The sequence below is a fragment of the Anarrhichthys ocellatus genome, unplaced genomic scaffold, assembly GCF_004355925.1.
Source record: "Anarrhichthys ocellatus isolate YVR2014 unplaced genomic scaffold, GSC_Weel_1.0 scaffold195, whole genome shotgun sequence".
Lineage (NCBI taxonomy): Eukaryota > Metazoa > Chordata > Actinopteri > Perciformes > Anarhichadidae > Anarrhichthys > Anarrhichthys ocellatus.
Window position 1 is genome coordinate 109,281 of NW_022280225.1, and position 20,563 is coordinate 129,843.

At 38.0% G+C, this 20,563-nt stretch overlaps 1 protein-coding gene across 3 annotated transcripts in view; it reads left to right on the top strand.

Moving 5' to 3' along the window:
• The first annotated feature begins 478 nt into the window (after positions 1-478).
• The window catches only part of syk (spleen tyrosine kinase), a 28,804-nt gene continuing 8,719 nt past the window's right edge, over positions 479-20,563 (top strand). For 2 of the 3 annotated variants that reach the window (XM_031878712.1, XM_031878714.1), the window contains exons 1-6: positions 4,737-6,407; positions 11,230-11,689; positions 12,937-13,097; positions 17,620-17,758; positions 18,536-18,617; positions 18,760-18,815. In XM_031878712.1, coding sequence (XP_031734572.1) covers positions 11,288-11,689; positions 12,937-13,097; positions 17,620-17,758; positions 18,536-18,617; positions 18,760-18,815 — 840 coding nt within the window. In that variant the 5' untranslated portion in view covers positions 4,737-6,407; positions 11,230-11,287. Of the gene's footprint in view, positions 636-4,736; positions 6,408-11,229; positions 11,690-12,936; positions 13,098-17,619; positions 17,759-18,535; positions 18,618-18,759; positions 18,816-20,563 lie in introns of those variants that run through there. The other variant, XM_031878713.1, reaches the window with a different exon arrangement.

The window sequence follows — 20,563 nt, forward strand, 5'->3', positions numbered from 1 at the left end:
CTCAATTTTATATTTTCTAATACATTTGATACTTACCTGTTTTTGACCAGGTTATACTGGATGCATAATTACAAAACAAATGTATATAATAATGACAGCTAACAATACTTGGGCCTAATTTAAAATGGACAACATTGATGATATGTTTCAGCGAGCATCATTGGAAGGCTGAATGAGGTCGTTGGCCCAATCCAGTAAGGTCCTGAAATGGTGTAAATATGAATGGGACAGCACTTTGCTGCGATATACCACGTTACCATGACAACGTCAAAAAATATGATGTACAATTGTGGGTAATTAGTTAATATTTTTTCCTCCCTGATTTGAACGTCTTCCAGGCTTTTGCCTCACGAGACGAGAGGTCATTTTAAATCATCTATTTACTCGTTTACGTTGTTTACGGATATGGACCAATAGGAAGTGACCCAAGAGCCCAGCAGCTATGGAACGGAAGCACGCATTCTGTGTTCAGTGTAAACATGTGAACGGAGTGATGATGGGACGCTGGTGCTGAGCCGTCACAACACCACAGCCACACTCACCTCTCTCACGTGCTCCGGTCCTCAGCTACACCACACTAACAATGGGAGGACAGACAGAGACTGGCTGGAATACATAGACATGCACTCCAGAGGGTGAGTATATGACCGAGTCATTTAACCACGGCATGCTTACACATTCACTCTGACTGCATCCACCACACACCATTTATTAAGCAGTAACGGAGGTGGAGAGCAGAAACGAGTTCAGCTCCGTGCTCAGCAGTTGGGCTGATGCGGCGGAGGAATTAAACGGCAGAGGTAATGCGGCGGAAATAACGATAAAGCCAGACATCCGCGTCCATAATGAGTATCGTTGGAAGTGCAAAACCAGGGTTGGATTAACCTCCTGGGGAAAAACATTTGTTGTGTGTACCTGCATTGTGCACGAGCTCTGATGCGTGTTAAGTATTTACGCACAGTCACAGCACATAGACTACACATGGGGGGTTATTATACTTATACTGCACTTAAAGCAGGCTATGTGTGCTGAAATACGACCCATCTGCAGGTTTGCCCTGTGCTAGTTTGTTTGCGGGAAATTGATTGCATATATTTATTCAGAATTATGAATCATCTGACCCATAAGGGTCTGGGGCCCTGGGGCAGTTTTCTTGCTTTGCCTGGTTGCTAATTGTTGCATCTTTTTTTGTCCCATTGGACCAACACTTAGGACCAAAATCCACATGTGACTGCTCCACTGATCAAAAGGCTGTTTTGTCCATGCCCATATCTCAGCTTTCACTGACAAATTATTACTATGTGTATTCAATTTCCACATCTCTACCAGCCTACATAACCCCCACCACCCACCTGCAGTCCTCTACTGGTGTCTCCTCATGCAGATAGTTTTTATTTTAGAGTTCAAGATATACTGTATCTGCCTTTGAAAAAAGTCCATCTCCACCACAATACAATAGATCAGTCATTCTCAAGGACTGGGTCGGGACCGCAGGTGGGTTGCAGGAGATTTAGGGTTGCCAGATAAATTACATTTGTGCTTTGGGGGGAGGGGGGTTCTTGGATCAAAAACAAAAAACAGAGTCTTCCCAAACAGCTGCTGCACAAACATGGAAACGGCCTTGTTAACTTCATAGACCGCCAACTCACTCTTGTTTTCCTCTTTTTATTTTTAACCCACTGCGCTTTGCTTTCTGTCTTACAGTCTTACTGTCTTTATTATTGTTAGAAATGTAACAGAGAAGAGAAAATGTTGAGGACAACTTGGTTTGTTCCACCCCTTAACACCAAAAACAGCCACAAATTCATCTACTGCTTTTTTGGCATAATCATTTTACACTTTTATTTCTCTTACTCACTTGTATTTATTTTTTTGCCATTTGGCCATTTCACCCTGAATATTTAAACTGACCTCGGTGTGTCAACATTTAAGAGGACTTCAACAGAGACAGTGCCTTTAATCAGAGGATCATATTTAGCATTTTTAATTTAACCATTCAGTGCAACGTATGGTCATTAATATCAGCCATCCTGTAGAAATATACTACATTTATTGATCCTTTTGCACTTGCTTGATGACATCAGTGCAGTTATTGTCCAGAACTACCTGTAAAACTGAAGAGTGAATGCAATAAAATGTGAACAGTGAAACTGATCTTTTTTGTCATTTGTCCATTTTGATTTTCTCATACAGATTACCTCTTTGTTTAAGTCTCTTTTCATGAAATGTTTTATAAGCCCCAGCAGGCTTAATGACATTAAGTGTCTTTTTCGTCACCTTTACACCTGGAAATTAATTGGTACACTGGCTTTAGGGGGTTAACAAACTATGACACCCATTTAGTTTGACAATGAAAGTGTTAAAGTCAGATTATGAGATAATAAAATGGGTTGAGAATAAATGACCCTGTCTACAAAATGACGTTCCGATACGACTAAACTGTACTCTCAATTATGTTTTGAGGGAAATGTATTTTCTTCTGGACCGAACGTTCACAGTTTGAAACCAGTTTGAAACGTTAAGGGGAAAAAAACGAACTGGTTTAGTATAAAACACTGTTCGGCTTAAAATTACTATGAAATTGATACAAAACAAAAATGCAACAAAACTGCTTTGTTAGCAGTAGGCTACACCACTTTAAGGCACACCACAGAAAACAGGAACTTGACAGAAACAAATGGAGAACTGGAACTCGCACAGACAGATATAGTTTGAACATAATTTGAAGAACTCAGCACTTATTTCCCTTTGCATAGCCGTTCTGCTCTAACCAAACTCTGTCAAGCATGTTTACATCTGTTTAATCAAACTATAATATTTCACGACAAACCGGATACCGGTGGGACCATATATTTATTTATTTTCATAGCAGGGAAAAGAATGGCTCTGTATCACAGGTGTGTAAGAAACACTGAATGCAGAGAGGCCGCCATGTTCTGCAGAGACGCCTGTGACAACTCTGTTCTGTTGTTGGAAAATGCACTTGAACTTCAGTATTTTGTCATCTGTCTAAATCCTCTATAAAGTGTCCTGCTACAGCAGATCCACACTGACGCTGCTCTCCACAAATATTGAAGATAATATGCAGGACATAACACAAGGAGGCAGGAAGCCATCAAAAGAACCCAGTGATGCAGGTTATATGTTCTTAAAGCGCTATCCCGCTGTCTGATATTTACATTGCATTGATTTTAGTGTGGGCCTACTGCAGTCTATGTATTCACTGTGCTATTGTGGTTATGTTTGGAAAAACAGAATTATCATGAAAAGAAATATCAGATCAGATTCTGTCTAGACAGGTGCTCAGTTACACTAAATGCAGAAATTATTAAAATATTTCTTTTTCTGGTCTTTCTAGAAAGCTGAAACGCAATACTGAGCTTCTCTGCTCATGTAACTGCGTGTCTACATAATGCTACTGTGTAAGTGAAAAATCTCCAGGGGTAGTAGTGTTGCTTTAAAACGTTTTTTTTATTACCAGTCATGATTATCCGTCACAACACAAGCATCCATAATGTTTTTTCTCATACCAGGTTGATTGATTGAAGACATGTTTCCTATTGATTATTGAGTTCCACAAGGTGGAGCCATATGGATTAAAAGTTAAGGGTAAATGTAATCTTCCACTAGTATCATTTTCGTTAATACAATTCTGTCGGGAAATGTTTGGATTAACAACATTGCACCTGAACAAAAACCCGACCATTCAACTTTAGCTCAGTAAAACTGGTGAAGATGGATTTAGTGAGGACTGTGATGGGAATCCAAGGGTCATCATATTTAACATACGTATTAGCTGCAGTTCTGAACAAGTTAGTTTTACACCTAATATGATGTATTTTTTTTTTTCAATTGAGGCCCCTGTAGCCCTTTAAGGTCCCATTTCAATTGAGTCAAGAAGAGCCAAGGAAGTGAAGACATTTTAGAGACATGAGCAGTAGTGAGGTTTCAGTACAAAGACCACAACGTGTCAAGAACACATCATATGGCGAGAATTTCCATTCCTCAGTGCATCAACTCACCTCACTTTGAAGATGAACTACAGTCTGTATGTAGCCTATTTAGTTCGAAATGTCACAGAGTTGCACAATCTCTGCTACGCTGCGTTCTAGGTAGCGCTGCTGTGTTTCTCTTCACTTTGACTCTGACTGTGATGCAGATCGCTGTAGCAAGCTCAAAGAAATTATACTTGCCCCAATTTAAAAACAAAAAAGTGTCATTATTTTTACATTATATTATATTATTTGATTGAAATATAATTTTAGAGATTTATAAAAGACTAAAACATTGAGGTTCTTCCCCACGTTCATGTGTTTTTGAGAACTAGAGAAGCAATTTCTGATAAAAAAATATGTATAGGATTTGAATGGGGTTTGTACTGTTTGCAATAGCTGAGTCAAATACAATATCTCAGCCTTAATAATATATAATGAAAAGACAATACCCAACCACAGCCTGTTCACCCTGCTGCCATCTGGCAAGAGAAGTATCTACTGCCGTAAACTCCACGATGTATAAATGACATGGAACTTTCTGTTATTACAAGGTTATTTTATTGTCATTGTAGAACAGGGTTGCACAACAAAATACAGATTGCAGTCCCATTTTGCTACACAACAAAACACAAAAATACCAAGAACTCTATTATATACAGTATGTTTCCAGTCAGGATGCTTTCTATTGCTGTATATATATGTATATATATATGTATATATATATATGTACTGTGATTATACTGTGCATATTATACTGTGCATATATATATATATAACTTCAAAATGACCAGTGTATGAAAGACGATGGGCTGTCTTACCTCAAACAGCCCTTGAAGAAGTGACCTGATGAAATGCCCTCACTTCCCAAAAACGTCTCACTCTCGAGGTCTAAAACTTTCATGTCTCCTCACAAAGTAACACATACACATGTAATCTCTCCTGCTTTATTAGAGGAAATACATTTCGCATTCACATTTGCATTTAGAAAACATTTTTTGGGACATGACTGCCAATTAGCAAAAGGCTGTGGTGGTGTGTGCATTTTACTGAAAAGGTGTTGTAAGTGTGAAAAACAGCAAAGGTAGCTGGCACTTCCTGATTGGTGAACACGCACACACAAGTGAAATTGGGATGGCAGTGTGTTAGATTGTAAAGATGCATTTTGAAATGCAGATATATGGAGAGATATCCATTTAAAATACAAATGAAGTCAAAGTAAGGCTTTTGTATAGCCTGCTTAGTCAACAGCAGATGAGCAGCAGCCAAACAATGCATAATTTCATCATTCATCGCATCATTTCCCTGTGTGTCTGCTCAAGCTGACAGATCTGCACCTCTGCCAGGAAACAAGCACAACTTTGAGGTTACTTGAATGTCACTCCAGTATTTTTACTTTATTTTTTCATTCATCATTACATGATGTAGTACAAAACAGACAAACGTAATCATGATTTAGGAATGAAAATAGCAAGTGAATACATGGAGGCTGTGGCTCAGGAGATGGAGCGGGTGTCCTTTAATCACAGGGCTTCTAGTTCTATCCCTGGCTCCCCCTGACCGCATGCTGAAGTGTCCCTGTGCTAGACAATGAACCCCAGGATGATTCAGATGGACATACCAGCTCTGTCACTATCAGTGTATGAATGTGTGTGTGAATGAGAAGGTGTTGTCCGGTAAGGTAGAGAGGCGCTGTACAATTGCAGTCCAAATGAATCATTGCGGTATTACAATTTCTGACCCCAAAACTAGACATAACATAATTAAACAGAAGAAACTACAAAGACATTGAACAATGAAAATCTATTAATTATAATGAACTATAGTTAATAAAAAAGTTCCATTTAATAATATGGTATTTTACAGGCCAGAGCTTGAGACACACAAAAAACAACTCAAGGCCTATACCGCTTCTTTTTTTTTTAAGCTTTCAACTGCATCTCACAGTCTTCCTTAGCAGATGGAGTTACTTTTTGTTAAACTACAGTACTGTTGCCAAGGTCATAAAAATAGAAAACACATGTAAATGATCTTTAAGTTATTTGCGTCGTCAGTTCATTTCCTGAGTGCAGCAAAAGTGTTGGTCAGTGTTCAGATAATAAAAAGGAAGTTAAAGAAATAAATTGTCAAGGAAGTCGTTGAAATGAGGAAGCATCAGCGCTCCACCACCTCACTATGTATAAGCACACAGACTGACTGTCAATGTGGTCCAGCTGGAAAATACAACCAGGATAAACTGTGACTGTTTTCATGTGGTATTGACAGCATGTTGTTTTGTTCGTCAGGAGCTGGCTGAATTTAAGATGATCTATTGACATGTTGCTCTGACTGCTGGCAGTTGATATACTAAAGGACTGAAAGAACCGTACAAGAGAAGGATCGACATTCTGGAACTACTTCCCCACATCGTATACAGTAAGTGCAGTATTTGTGTTTCCTTAAGATAGACTTTTTGGACTTCACGGTTCCTTGTTTCAAGAATTACCCCACTGAGTTTTCCTTCAAATGAAATTGATATGGGACTCAGGAAAGGACTTGTAACATGCTGGATGGGGACTCTAAAAAATACAGTTTGTCCAGGTCTTTAGCTGTGGTGGAAAGTAATAGAGTACTGTACTTAAGACCAATTTTAGGTACTTTACTTTAGTATTTCCTTTTCTGCTACTTACTATGTCACTTCACTTCAGACAGAAATATTGTACCTTTATCTCCACTACATTTTTGAATAGCTGTCGTTACTTTGCAGATTAAAATCTAACAATAAAAACACATCAGAAGCTTATAAAATACATTAAAGAGGGAATCAGGGGTTTATACCCTTACACAAAAGTAGTGTCTACATTTGAGATGTCTATGAGTTCCAAGCAGTTGGTTTATTTTAAATAACTGTTTGAAACCAAAAGGAAAAAAGGTATGCAATATTTCACAAAATATATATTGATGTGTTTAGAACAACTTTGTCTTTGCTTCTTGCCAACCACATTATTCATCTCACAACCCGCCAGATTTCTGTTTTGACCGTTTAGAGGTAGGTTGGGAAACAATGAATTAAGCTACCTAACTGTAATTTATGAAATAGAATAGAACGATCCAATGTTTGCCATGGGTCCTGATTTAAAGGCTCTACAAAATATATTGAATTAAATAATATAGTATGATATAGTACAGCATAGTAGAGTATGGGATATAAAATAAGATATTCGTAATAAGTGCAAAGTAATAATAAGAATAATAGTAGTATAACATAACATTTCTATTGTAATATGATATAGTAAGGTACAGTATGTATAGTATGGAATGCTTTATATTAAGGTAGTTGTAATTTGCGTTAGCTAATAGGGTACTTATAAGTCCTAATAAGACACTTATTAACATTATTATGCGTTAGTAAGACTGAAAATGTAAATAATAGCATCATAACATTCATAGGTACATATAACAAACTTGTTAACAGTTTTTACTGGATTGTAACGTTTATAAAAGCCTTCTGAGTTTCTTATAATTGTTTATAATAGCATTATAAACTGATTTATAGAGTTTAACTTAGTTATCTACTATGGCATTTTTAATCCTTTGCTAAGCTTTTTTGTTAGGGTTAATACATCCTTTATTATACACTTATTAACAGTTAACTATACTGTTCACAGCTCCCCCATCTGGAGTGAGAAATATGTGCTGTCAAGGTTGATAAAATGTGGAGAAAGAATTATATATAAATCAAGAATTTTAGGGGTAAAGCACAAAAACAAACAATTATTTTTTAAACTTTCCATAATTTTCACGCAAATGGCAGCCACACGGGGTCCCAAAGAAAATGCTCTTTAAAACAAATGGGCCTCTGAAAAAAATTGGGCAAAAATTAGTACAACATTGAGGTCAACTTTTGTATTGGAAAATACATTTTGAAAACATGATTTAAAACATCACGAATCACATCAACAACAACAAAATAGTTTAATTGTAATATATTTGTAACATATTTTCACTTTTACAATGTGCAATTTACCTCATTGTTGAAATATACTGTAATTGATACTATAACTAATTGTAATATATGCGGGTGTAGAGAAGGGAGCTCCTGTATGAGAGCAGCTGTGCTCAGTTAACCTGGCTAAAAAAAATAATTAATTAATAAAAGTATAATAATAATAATAATAATAATAATAATAAACTTCTAATGTTAAGTTCTTGTGACAACAATCTAGCAATATTAACTGGCCCCTGACACCAGCTGAGTTTATCCAACAGACTTAAAGCTCAACTAATCAACATTATTTTATATTATCAATGGATAAACAATGTAAACTACATCTTGAGCAGTAATTCTACAATGCAGCAAATGTCCGACCAGCTGATATGGCATGCTACAGTGCCCTCCAGAATTATTGGCACCCTTAGTGAATTTGAGCAAAACAGGCTGTGAAAAAAATTCTTTGCTGTTTATCCTCCTGGTCTTTCACTCAAAATATTCACAAAAATCTTACCTTTTCATTGAAGTAAAATTATTCAAAGAAAAAAATTTTTTTTCTCCAAAACATGAGTGCCACAATTATTGGCACCCCTAGAAAAACTCATGATTAAAATCTAACTGAAGTATAATTCCAGTCATATTTTACATTTTTAAGTTCACCTGTTTGATTAGGAACTCTTAAGTGGTCAACCATGACTTCCTACTTCACTGGGGTATAAATATGAGGTGACACAGGCCAAATTCCCTTAGTCATTCATCACTATGGGAAAGACCCGAGAACACAGTGACGATGTGCGACGAAAAGTTGTTGAGCTGCACAAATCAGGAAAAGGATATAAGAAAATCTCTAAACAGTTGAAAATACCCATTTCCACTACCAGGGCAATAATTAAGAAGTTTAAAGTGACGGGAGATGTTAAGAATCAGCCTGGAAGAGGACGTGTGTGTACATTGACCCCACGCACCGTGACGAGGATGGTTCGACTGGCAAAAGAATCTCCAAGGATCACAGCTGGAGAACTGCAGAGGTTAGTTGAGTCTTGGGGTCAGAAAGTCTCCAAAACTACCATCAGACGCCACCTACATCACCACAAGTTGTTTGGGAGGGTTGCCAGAAAAAAGCCTCTGCTGTCAATCAACAACAAACTAAAGCGCCTACAGTTTGCCAAACGTCACTGGGACTTTCAATGGGACCGGGTTATATGGTCAGATGAGACCAAAATCGAGCTTTTTGGCAACAAACATCAAAGGTGGGTTTGGCGTAGACAGAAAGATAGCCATACAGAGAAGCACCTCATACCCACTGTGAAGTATGGTGGCGGATCTTTGATGTTGTGGGGCTGTTTTTCTTCCAAAGGCCCTGGACATCTTGTTATTTACCTGCACATTTTTTCCTCGTGAGTTTAGAATGACAGATGTTGGTTATTACATGGTATCATGGACTCCATCAAATACCAGCAGATATTAAATGAAAACCTAGCAGCCTCTGCCAGGAAGCTTAAAATGGGCCGTGGTTGGACCTTCCAGTAGGACAATGATCCGAAGCACACCTCAAAATCGACACAAAAATGGTTCACCGACCACAGAATAAAGGTTTTGCCATGGCCATCACAGTCCCCCGACCTAAATCCCATAGAAGATCTGTGGGATGAGCTGAAGAGGAGAGTCCACAAGCGTCGACCTCGGAATTTGAAGGATCTGGAGAGATTCTGCATGGAGGAATGGTCTCAGATCCAGTGCCATGTGTTCACCAACCTCATCACGCATTATACAGTAGGAGAAGACTCAGAGCTGTTATCTTGGCAAAGGGAGGCTGCACAAAATATTAAATGAACGGGTGCCAATAATTGTGGCACATATATTTTTGAGAAAACTATTTCTTTCAGGATAAGAATTTAATGTTTCTTTCAATTATGTTACTTCAGTTAAAGGATAGATTTTTGTGAATATTTTGAATGAAAGATCATGAGGATAAACAATAAAGACATTTTTTCACAGCCTGTTTTGCTCATTTTTACTAAAGGGTGCCAATAATTCTGGAGGGCACTGTATATATTCAGACTGCTGTTTGGTTTCTTGTATGTTTTAAATATTGTATGTTTTCTGTCAGAAAAGATCCTTCAGCTCAGACTGATCCCAAACTTTAGCCAACTTGCCATAGTGGACAAGCCTGAAACAGTCTCTGGCATCAAGGTCTTCTGTATTGCTCAACAGTTTTGCCCTGCTAGTATAGTATATTAGTGGTCAGATGTTGGTCAGTCTTTTGATTGGTTGGTCTGTCCAATGTTTGGTAATAAACCAGAATATCTGATCATCTACTGGCCACATTGCCTTGAAATTTGGTATTGTCATCCATGGTCTGTAGTCTTGAATTTTTTTAGCCAGCCTTGTGACATGACTTCATGGATGGCAGTGTCAGTCTGTTGGTCCACCACTTTGCTTCATGCTGAAATATCTCAACAACTACTGTATGGAATTCCATAAAATGTTGGACAAACGTCCATGTTCCCCAAAGGATGAAGCCTTCTAACTACTAATACCTGGTCATTATTCAGAGCCTTATACCACAGAACACAAAACACACCGGGAACATGAATAGAAGCACACAACATTTTGATTTGATGCAAATAAAAGAATCTTAATCTGATGTTAGGGAAGAATTTCTGACCAAATTAGCTGTAACATAAATATGGTCTATTTAGAGAAAGCAGGGTATGCTTCAGGGCGTGTATGCTTTAGATCGTGGCTACCTCGTTCCTTGGTTCCTTCAAGTCTGGTAGTTGTCCGTGTTTTTGTTTTGGAACTTCAACCTTTCACAGTGTTTTCAGTTCATTAAAGTTAATTGTAACATTTTGGTCGCCTAACATGTCTTGTTCAGTGTTCGGTTGTACTTAGCTTCACCCGCTCTTGTCACTTCTGGCTCAAGAAAAAAAGAAATCAAAAAAAGAAAAGAAAATGGCGACAGCTGAAATGCCACACTAATGGCTTCAAAACAGTAATCCACAAACCAATGGGTGACGTGACGGTGACTAAGTCCACTTCTTATCTGTAGGCTCATTTGAGGGTGATCCTCTGATGATCAGTTGGTCTGGCCAATGTGAGTGTCATCATGTTCCTCTTTGAACCTAATCTCCATTTTCATTGTACAAGTTAAACATCCCTCATGCAGAAATAGTGTACTCTGCTCACTCTGTAAATATACTGTACGATTTTTCACATTAGCGATTTCTGATTCCAGAGTAAATTAATCTTGACTTTTGCTTTTAGGGTTAATTGATCCTTTGCAAGAGGACTTCCTTAAGGGAGCCACCATCCAGAAGACACCATGGCTGACACGGTGAACGCATTGCCATTCTTCTATGGCAACATTACCAGGGAGGAGGCAGAGGAATACCTGCAGCAGGCCAGCATGGGTAACGGCATATACCTGCTAAGACAAAGCCGAAACTATCTTGGAGGCTTTGCACTGTCTGTGTTGTATTCAGGCCGCTGCTACCACTACACCATTGAAAGAGAACCCAATGAAACATATGCTATTGCTGGTGGGAAGAGCCACAAGACCCCCGTGGATGTGATTGACTACCACTCGCAGGAGATGGATGGCCTTGTGTGTCTGCTAAAGAAGCCCCGCAACAGGCCCAAGAACATGCAGCCAAAGATTGGGCCGTTTGAGGACCTAAAGGAAAAACTGATCCGGGAGTATGTAAAGCAGACATGGAATCTGCAGGTTAGTTTCAACTCTATCTTGTAAGGCTGGAAGGTCATTTAGAACAGTGGTTGTCCATCTTTTTCATGTCAAGGACCCCTCAATTGATACACATTAGGTTACAGACCCCCATTTGATAATTACTCGCTTCAGGGACCTCCATCTGAAAATATTTGAAAATAAGACCAGAATACTAGTTGTCAACTACATTACATTACAGTCATTTAGCAGACGCTTTTATCCAAAGCGACTTACAATAAGTGTATTCAACATAATGGAGGTATAATAGTCAACTACTAGTCACCAGAAGTCACAAGTGCATCTCCTTTTTTAAACAAGCATTTAAGAGCATAAACCAGAGCAAAAGTACAGTGCAGAAACAAACTAATACGAATACAATAAGTGCAACAAACTAATATGTGCTCAACTACAGTTGAGGAGATTACCAAGGACACTCTTATGACTCTTACTCACATTGGGCTCACTTCTAAATGAATTAAATAATGAAGATAAACTATTTCCCACATTCCTGGGGACCCCCTGGAACTCTCTCAAGGATGCCTGGGCTCCCCGGACCCCTGGTTTCGAAGCTCTGATTTAGAATATGTACAACAATTTGGGCAAGGCAAGGCAAGTTTATTTGTATAGCACATTTTAACAAGGCAATTCAAAGTGCTTCACATAAAACCATTAAAAACATCAAAACATAAGGCAAAATAAAAGGAGATTTAAAAACAATTAAGAACATTGATTGAAACATTAAAAACAGTCATTAAAACACTAAAAAGCAGTGTAAGAAATAAAACACGAATTACTTTGGTGAATACAATGCTAATATCGCGATCGTTGTGATGAAACTTTTCCGTACAAAATTTCACGAAATTCTAAAAAAAAGCTGACCATGAAACAATTTAATTTACAACTTTTGACTTGGTTTGAAATAAAGTTAACCAAGTGGACCTGGTGATACTTTTTTTCCCATCAAACTGCCATTTCCAAGGTTAAAAATGACAAAGGTAACACATCAAGATTTAGATTATCTCTGAAGGCTTGTTTTTTTAACCAACACGTGTTGTCCCTAGGAAGCAGATCAGAGCCGAATCAGCCCTGAATATGTTTACTGACAACTTCAATTTGGTAAACATAAGTAAAGATGAAAACATTTGAAGAGGGTACTATAATAGTACTGTTGAGAACACATCAGAAAAAGCTTGGCCTGCATATTATTTTATTATAAGCGCTTGCTCATAACTCGTGTGTGTGTGCAGGGAGCAGCTCTGGAGCAGGCCATCATCAGCCAGAGGCCTCAGCTGGAGAAGCTCATTTCCACCACTGCACACGAAAAAATGCCCTGGTTCCATGGATCAATAACACGAGAAGACTCTGAGCCCAGGCTTCAAAATGGCTCCCGTACAAATGGAAAATTCCTGTAAGTATTTTTTGTTAAGTGTCTTTGTACAGCTGTATAGGGAGTAACTGAACAGAAACCAGTTTATTATATTGTTCTGAAAGATGTTCATTAACTGCTCCTAGCAACTGTTACCACAACTTCCATGTCGACTGAAAAAGACATCGGCAGGAGGGATATTTCTCCCATTACTAACTGGTCAGGGCCGAATAAAACAAAATACATCCATCTCCCAAACCAACGTGTAGTTAACATTGTGCAGCGGTCATGTCTAACGTTGTATCATGAGTTCAACGTCAAATGACAGTTTGGTTTAAGCAACAAAGCCACTTAGTTGGGGTAAAAAAACATCATGGTTTAGCTTAAAATAAATATGGTTGTAACATAACCCTTAACTACGGACGTAATGTCATGTGACTCAATGGCGTAGGGTCCTGTGACATAACATTGTCAGTTAAACTCAACTTTTGGTTTGTCCCGGGAAATGAACGCTGGTCCCCTGAGTAAATATCCTGTGTTTGTAAAACGCATCCACCAACCCATTGGCAAGAGCCTATCTGCTTAATTCAGTTAAGGATCAGGAATGTATTCATTTTATGGCCCGGCTCTATGGAATCACACAGAGCTTTTCCCCTGCAGGTACTTAACCTGTAGCCTGGGACTTCTCCAAACCTCAGAACCATGTGAGGCTTTGATACAAGCTTCTTTCTGAATTGATACTCTAGGCAATTTTAGTTAGTGCTTGGTAGATAGACAACAATGGAAGACTAGCGCTGATATTGTTGTTATTAATTTCTTTCAAATTGACCTGGTATATGCCTATAAAAAAAGCACAGCGAGAGAACAGTGGAAAGATAGGCAGAACCCACAGCAATAGATACAATTTATGTTATGTTTTGTCACAATAGACCAAGCTTAAATTGTTCCATGTTTTTTTTTACAATACATGTTGTCAAATTTACACTGATGTAGAGTCAGTGACGGTTCCACACAATAGTGAGCCAAACAGCTGCTTTTAGTTTAAAATTAGCTTCTCTTGAATTAATTCTTATTGGTGGATTTTATTGTTTGTCTTGACTGTTTCAGCTCAAGTTCTGATGTTTTTTCACAGAAGCATCTGAGAAATGTGACAAAATGTGTCTATAGGAAACATCTTAAAAAGCACCAAGGAAAAAGTAATTTGTACTGTTTGCTGAGGGCTGCAATATTCTGTCTAGGACAGATCATTATTATCATTATTGCTATAATGATTTACTTTAGTGACTCACTGAAGTCCGATGGAGACACTATAGAGATACAACATTACCAGTGCAGTGTACCAGTGCTGTTATATAGTTCTGCTTTGTAACAGTCTTAGTGTTGAAATGAAAGTAAATGCTGCAAAATCCAACATCTTAAATTAACAACTACAACAATTGCTTAACATTCTATCACATTCAACACAGTAGTGTTAGATGTTCAAAACGTGTCTTTTGCTTTGCTATTTGAACAAAGCAGGTGTAGAGTATCTGGCAGCTGAAACTTCTGTTGAGAGTGGTCTCGACTGAAGAAACACAGAAGATACACACACACACACACACACACACACACACACACTGTGGTTTCCGCTTTGGCAGTTTGCAAAGGACTTCCTGAAGTAGCCAAACAAGAGGAAGAATGACAGTAGGGCGAAATGTGACTGTTCTGTCCCTTTTCTAAGCATAGAAAGAAACGATGTGTTTCCAATGAAACACAGCCTCACATTCTGATTATAGCTTTAAATACATTTGAACGAGAATGATCCAAATACCATACCCACGGTTAGAATATTCTGGAGTTACTTGCAAGGTTTTGGTTCTGGCTTCCAAGAGTAGCCAACAACAGCTAACAAAAGCACCAATATAATTGTACAGCTACATTTCAATTTATTTATAATATTTTTATATTTTCTCTCATTTTAGATTATAATTTAGATTAAAAAAAGAGACAAGCGTAGTTATAAATAATGGCACACAGGCCATCTATTTAAGTTCCTGTTTCGTGTGTGAAACTGTGCTCTTTTTCATTACTTTTCTGTCAGTTCTTCTTCAGATCCTAATGTTTGAACATACTTACACCCATTTATCAACCATCAAGGTGCAGCTGGTGTACTATTTGTTACCAGGTGGGGTTAAATACTATTTAAACATGACCTGGTGGCAAATATCAAAAAGTAAAAAAGAATAATATCATTAACCTTTGTTTCAAAACAAGGTTTCAAGGTGCATTACAGGAGCTAAAACTATATACTGTATATAAACAACAGTAACAAATTGGATAAGAGGGATGCATTAGTAAAACAAACGAGGCAAAAATTGAACTTGGTAATTGAAAAGTACAGTGAATATAAAATAACAAAACACAAAGATGTAGCTGTTAAATTAAAGCTGTTACAAGCTTGAAATGGTTGTTTAGAAACATCTTTAATCCTCCAGTGATGACCCAAAACTAACAACAAAAATGAATAAATACAAAAACAAGTTAAAGGAGAGTTTTCTAGCTTTTAATATGAATCCCATTTCTTCTGTAAAGTCATGCCTACTTAATAATTTCCGTCTTGGTAAAGCTGTTGAAAATTTGCATTTTGCACATTTAGAAATGGTTGATGTCAAACAATTAGCAATATATGCAAAAATAGAGATAGATAATACATGAGAAAATACTAGTTTTACAAGTTTACAAGTTTTTTTTCATTGTGTGACATAGAAATAAATAGGAGTTTTTTTCAGCTTGGTGTTAAGATACATATATTTTATTTTAAGTTTACCAACTGCTCTTGCAGCAGGTTGTGGCCAAACATGTCAACATGCTATGAGCAAATGAGAGTAATTCATAACAATATGAGAATTATTGAAAGCTGTCATTCAAAGGTTAACATTTGGATGCATCCATCACAAAAAGGCTCAAGCCATGAACATTGATAAGCAGTACAGAGGTAGTAAAGTCACAAAAAAGAGGAGATATAAATAGTCTTGTCATTTCTCCCTGACAGACTCCGCATGTCAAGCTTTTTTTGTAACCTCAATGCATTTCCTGTACGGTTTATTCTTCATCTTTGTACTGATGGAATTGTTGTGAAGAATGAGTTTTGTCCTTTTATAATACATTTTCACTGTATATTACTGAGGCATTTTTTTGCCAGGGACAGTTTAAACAGGGGTTTCAGTTTATATAATAATACATTTAATAATATATAAAAACATTTTAAAAAGACAAATTTTTGTTGGATTTTGTTATGCAAAATGTCTTCAAAGTAATGAAATATACAATCCCTTTAGTGAAAATGTAATTTTTGATAACAGCAGACTAATGGCACATGACTCCAACGATATATATATATTCTCATATATTCTGTTCATACCTATGACAAAATTCAAAATATGAGAAATGTGGTGTATGCGGCAAGTACTCCTAAATCAAGCATATAAGCCACTGAAGAACACATCTGCTACAAGTGGTTCTTGCATGAGGCCCAATGTGCTTGTGGTTTAGCATATCTGATCAGTAGAAATGCTACATGAGTTAGTGCTTTCATTTATTGTGCCACAAGTGAGTTTTTGTGTCATGGCAAAACCACCATTTAACGCTCAGTGGATGGCGTAAGAGTGTTGAAACCTGAATCTGTTGCAATGGTTCATTGGAACTTGTGTGTTGGTGTTGAGCATCCCTCTTGACAGGGATCTTTAAAAACCTTGCACTCATGGTGATGTGTGTATAATTCGTAGATGTATAAAGAGAACTGGATACGCGCCCCTGTTCATTCCTTTAAATTTGCTCAGAGGCGCATGAAGCGAAAAAAGTTTGACTTTCGAGTGAAAAATTCTGATGAAATGACTCTGATCTTGCGTCACTCTTCCACATCCATGGGCCCATAGAGCAAGCATGCTAGCGCTTTCTTTAACCCGTCTTCCTTCCCTCAGTCCAGCCTCGGTATCGGGCTCATTCACATGAACGGAGGAAGGCAAATAACTGTGGATTCGGCTATTAGTGCATTTTACTACTTTTAGGACCTACTGATTTGAAAAAGGGCTTTTAAAGTAGGCCTATTGCTACTGGGAAACCACTGATACAGATGTCTCTTTCCCAATGGAAGGCTGTGGGAAAAAGCCTTTTTGGGCCCAATGATGGTCCTGAAAACTGTAATTCCTCTATTTGGCCACTATGTAAAGTTTGCTTCAAAGCCCGGTGCTCTTCCTGGGCGCTTGGTATAACTGTACTGGATTACAACCCAGAGTCTCTGTGTACTAATGACACAACATACTGTGTTATGGGTTGTATTATATAGAGTTTATGGAAGGACTCCAGGTTGGATTAAATATACTGTTCAGAAGAAACGCAGATCTCTCACTCATTGTTTGCATTTCTGAGTATGGTCATGTGAACTGGACTTGCACACACAAATGGCACCTTTGGCACCTCACAAAACATCATTCACATCTATGAAGGAAATGATACTTGTACTATGTTCCCTCCAGAGAAGGACCTTCACACCTACTAATTGATTTTCTTCTTCTTGTGAGTGCAGGATCCGACAGAGAGATTCGAATGGATCCTATGCCCTGTGTTTGCTCCATGAACGACAAGTCATGCATTATCGCATTGACAGGGACAGGACTGGCAAGCTCTCAATCCCAGATGGCAAGAAGTTTGACACCCTGTGGCAGGTAAACAAATGTTTTTTATATTTCTGGTCATATTCATGTGGGTATTTAACAATGACTCTCAGGTTTAGGGTTTCCCAGCAGCTGTCTGAAGTGTTGCTCAGTGTTCTTTCAGAAATAAAATGATGTATTTCATGGTTGTTACAGTTTTGTTATAGTTCATGCTTTCTCCACATTGCATGGAATATGCAGTATATCTGGTAGAGAAATACCAACTCCATTATTTCATTTCATTATCTTCAACTTTGAAAAACACTACATGAAAGTTGTGTGTAATTGTAGAATGGAAACCCCTCCTTAAAAGAACAGTTCCTCATTTCTTGACAAACAACAGTGTATCTATCCATCTAGCACTTCTGTGCAGCATCTATAGCAACCATAGGACAGGTTGTTAGTTACGTGTTGGTCTCTGTACAGGAATGGTTCCAAACCTGGTTACCTCACAGTGATGACAAGGCCTCAGGGAGCTGCACATAGTCACTGCACCCTGTTTTTGTCTAGAGCTAGTTTCAGCATGCTAGACTCCCCCCTAAAACCATAAATTATAATTTTTCAACAAAAAAAGTTTTGGAGGTGTTAGCAGGTGTATTTGAACTTTGGACAGAGCTAAGCACGCTGTTTCCCCCTACATTCTTCATGCTAAGCTAGGCTGACTATGTCCTGACACCAGATCTGTTCTTAAAGGTTCAGTGTGTAGGATTTAGTGGCATCTAGCGGTGAGGTTGAGATTGTGTATTGTGACGAGTGTCTGATACATAAACGTCTCTCTCTTTGCCACAGCTGGTGGAGCACTACTCATACAAACCAGACGGTCTGCTGCGAGTGCTAACAGAGCCCTGTCCAAGACCCGACGGAGAAATTGGTAAAAACTCTCTAACACTAATTAAACGTATCTACAGTAAGACTGTCATACAAACAGAATGGTGCTGCATATGAATTAATATCTGACAACTCAAAGTGTAGGAATATATTCAATTCACATTTGAGACGTGCTGTGTTCCTAGGGATGATAGGACGGCCACTACTCCCACGGGACCATCCTGGATTAACGTCTGCCATTGTAAGTTGTGTGTGTGATGTCAGTAAAGCATTTGCATATTCTCATGGTTCCGTGTCTACAGTATGTCTAAAAAACAGGAAGTGAGGTTATCCACTCCTTTATGTGTCTCACCTAAGGGACATTGACATAAATATAGATAATGAATAATGAATAAGAATTTCATAGTTTGATTGAAACATGTCTGTTCACACTCTTTGTATGTGGACGGCTAATATTTAAAGAGTCGGTTCACCAAATCACAAAAATAACTTTCTCACTTCCCTCTGGTGGTATTTGTTCCTGCAGATAGTTTTGGTTTTGTTTGTAGGCTACATGTTTTCAGAGATCACTACTTTAACCCAAACATCACATACTAATATGTGAGCACAAATTCACAAGTGGTACACACAGAGGACTCTTTTGAGGACTTAATTTGACCTTTTTAAAATACTCATAGGCTACTTTTGATTTAATCATTTGTGTACATTAAATAACAGGACATAATGTTTAAAAATAGTTGACATTTTAACACACGTTTAAGATCACACTACGTTGTTCAAAAGCGAAACAGGCTAAAGCTGGAGAAGGGAGTTATTTAAGTTACTGGGAGGAACTTTTAACTGGTTATAAAACAGTCTCAAATTAATAATCAAAAAATATTGATGCCTCTATTTGACCTTCATGAGTAAACAAGACCATCAGCGAGAATACTGTCTATTTCTATATAGGTATTCTTAATGCTTGTCATCGATGCCACCTGCTGCGGTAAAATGAGAGTTTGTCTAAAGGGAGTCTGATGCTTAAAAACACTACAACTTTCTTCCACAGGGATCACCAAAATCAACACAAAATGAACGTTCCTTGAAAAAATTTTTATTAAATCTATTGATTTGTGTACATGGTCACGAATTTTCAAAACAAGCTCTATTTTGATGCTTTTTATGCACTCTGGCACCTTATTGACATGCAAAGTAGCCTACATCTCTTAAATATTGAAACATTTTCATAAACTTTCCAGATTATTCATGAATTCTGATTTTAAAAATATGTTCGCTGTGCCACTGTAACTTGTGTCACTCAGGGCTGACCACGAGACCCCCCTGAGCTGGCGACAGCGGCCTAAGAGCGTGTGCCATAGACAGCTCCGGCCCAGTTTAACACAGTGATGATCATCAATAACTAACTAAACTTAACGAACTAAAGTTCGGATAATTTGGTGTTTTAATTTGGTCTAATTTTAGCAATTATGGGCTACTCGTATTTAGGCTACAGTGTAAAAGCATCAAGATTCATGATGTTTATTGTCACTCTGGTTATACAAGTATATCGTGTGAAAAGCTTTTGCGGGGAGGGTTCATAAAAGAAAGAAAATAAATTGTTGTGCTCCGACTCAATGTCGACTCTGTGTCTTGTATTGGGCTTTGCAGTCAGCTAAACTCTTCGTCATACTTTTCCTCCAAGGAACAGACCAGCGTGTTGTATATGGACAGGTTTTAATATGAAGAAGTGTTTAGCTGACTGCAAAGCCCAATACAAGACACAGAGTCGACATTGAGTCGGAGCAGAAAAGTGAAATGGCATTGCCACTCAGAGGGCCAGAAAATGCAGGATGGATAAAGATTCTATTGCACAATCACTCCAGTACAACAGAGCCATGTTGTGACAAAACCAGGAAAAGGAATACGTTACTTCCTGTCACATGTGCCACACATATAGTACACTGGCGAATAACCATAACACTTTACGTTAACAAGAGGTGGCAGTAATTC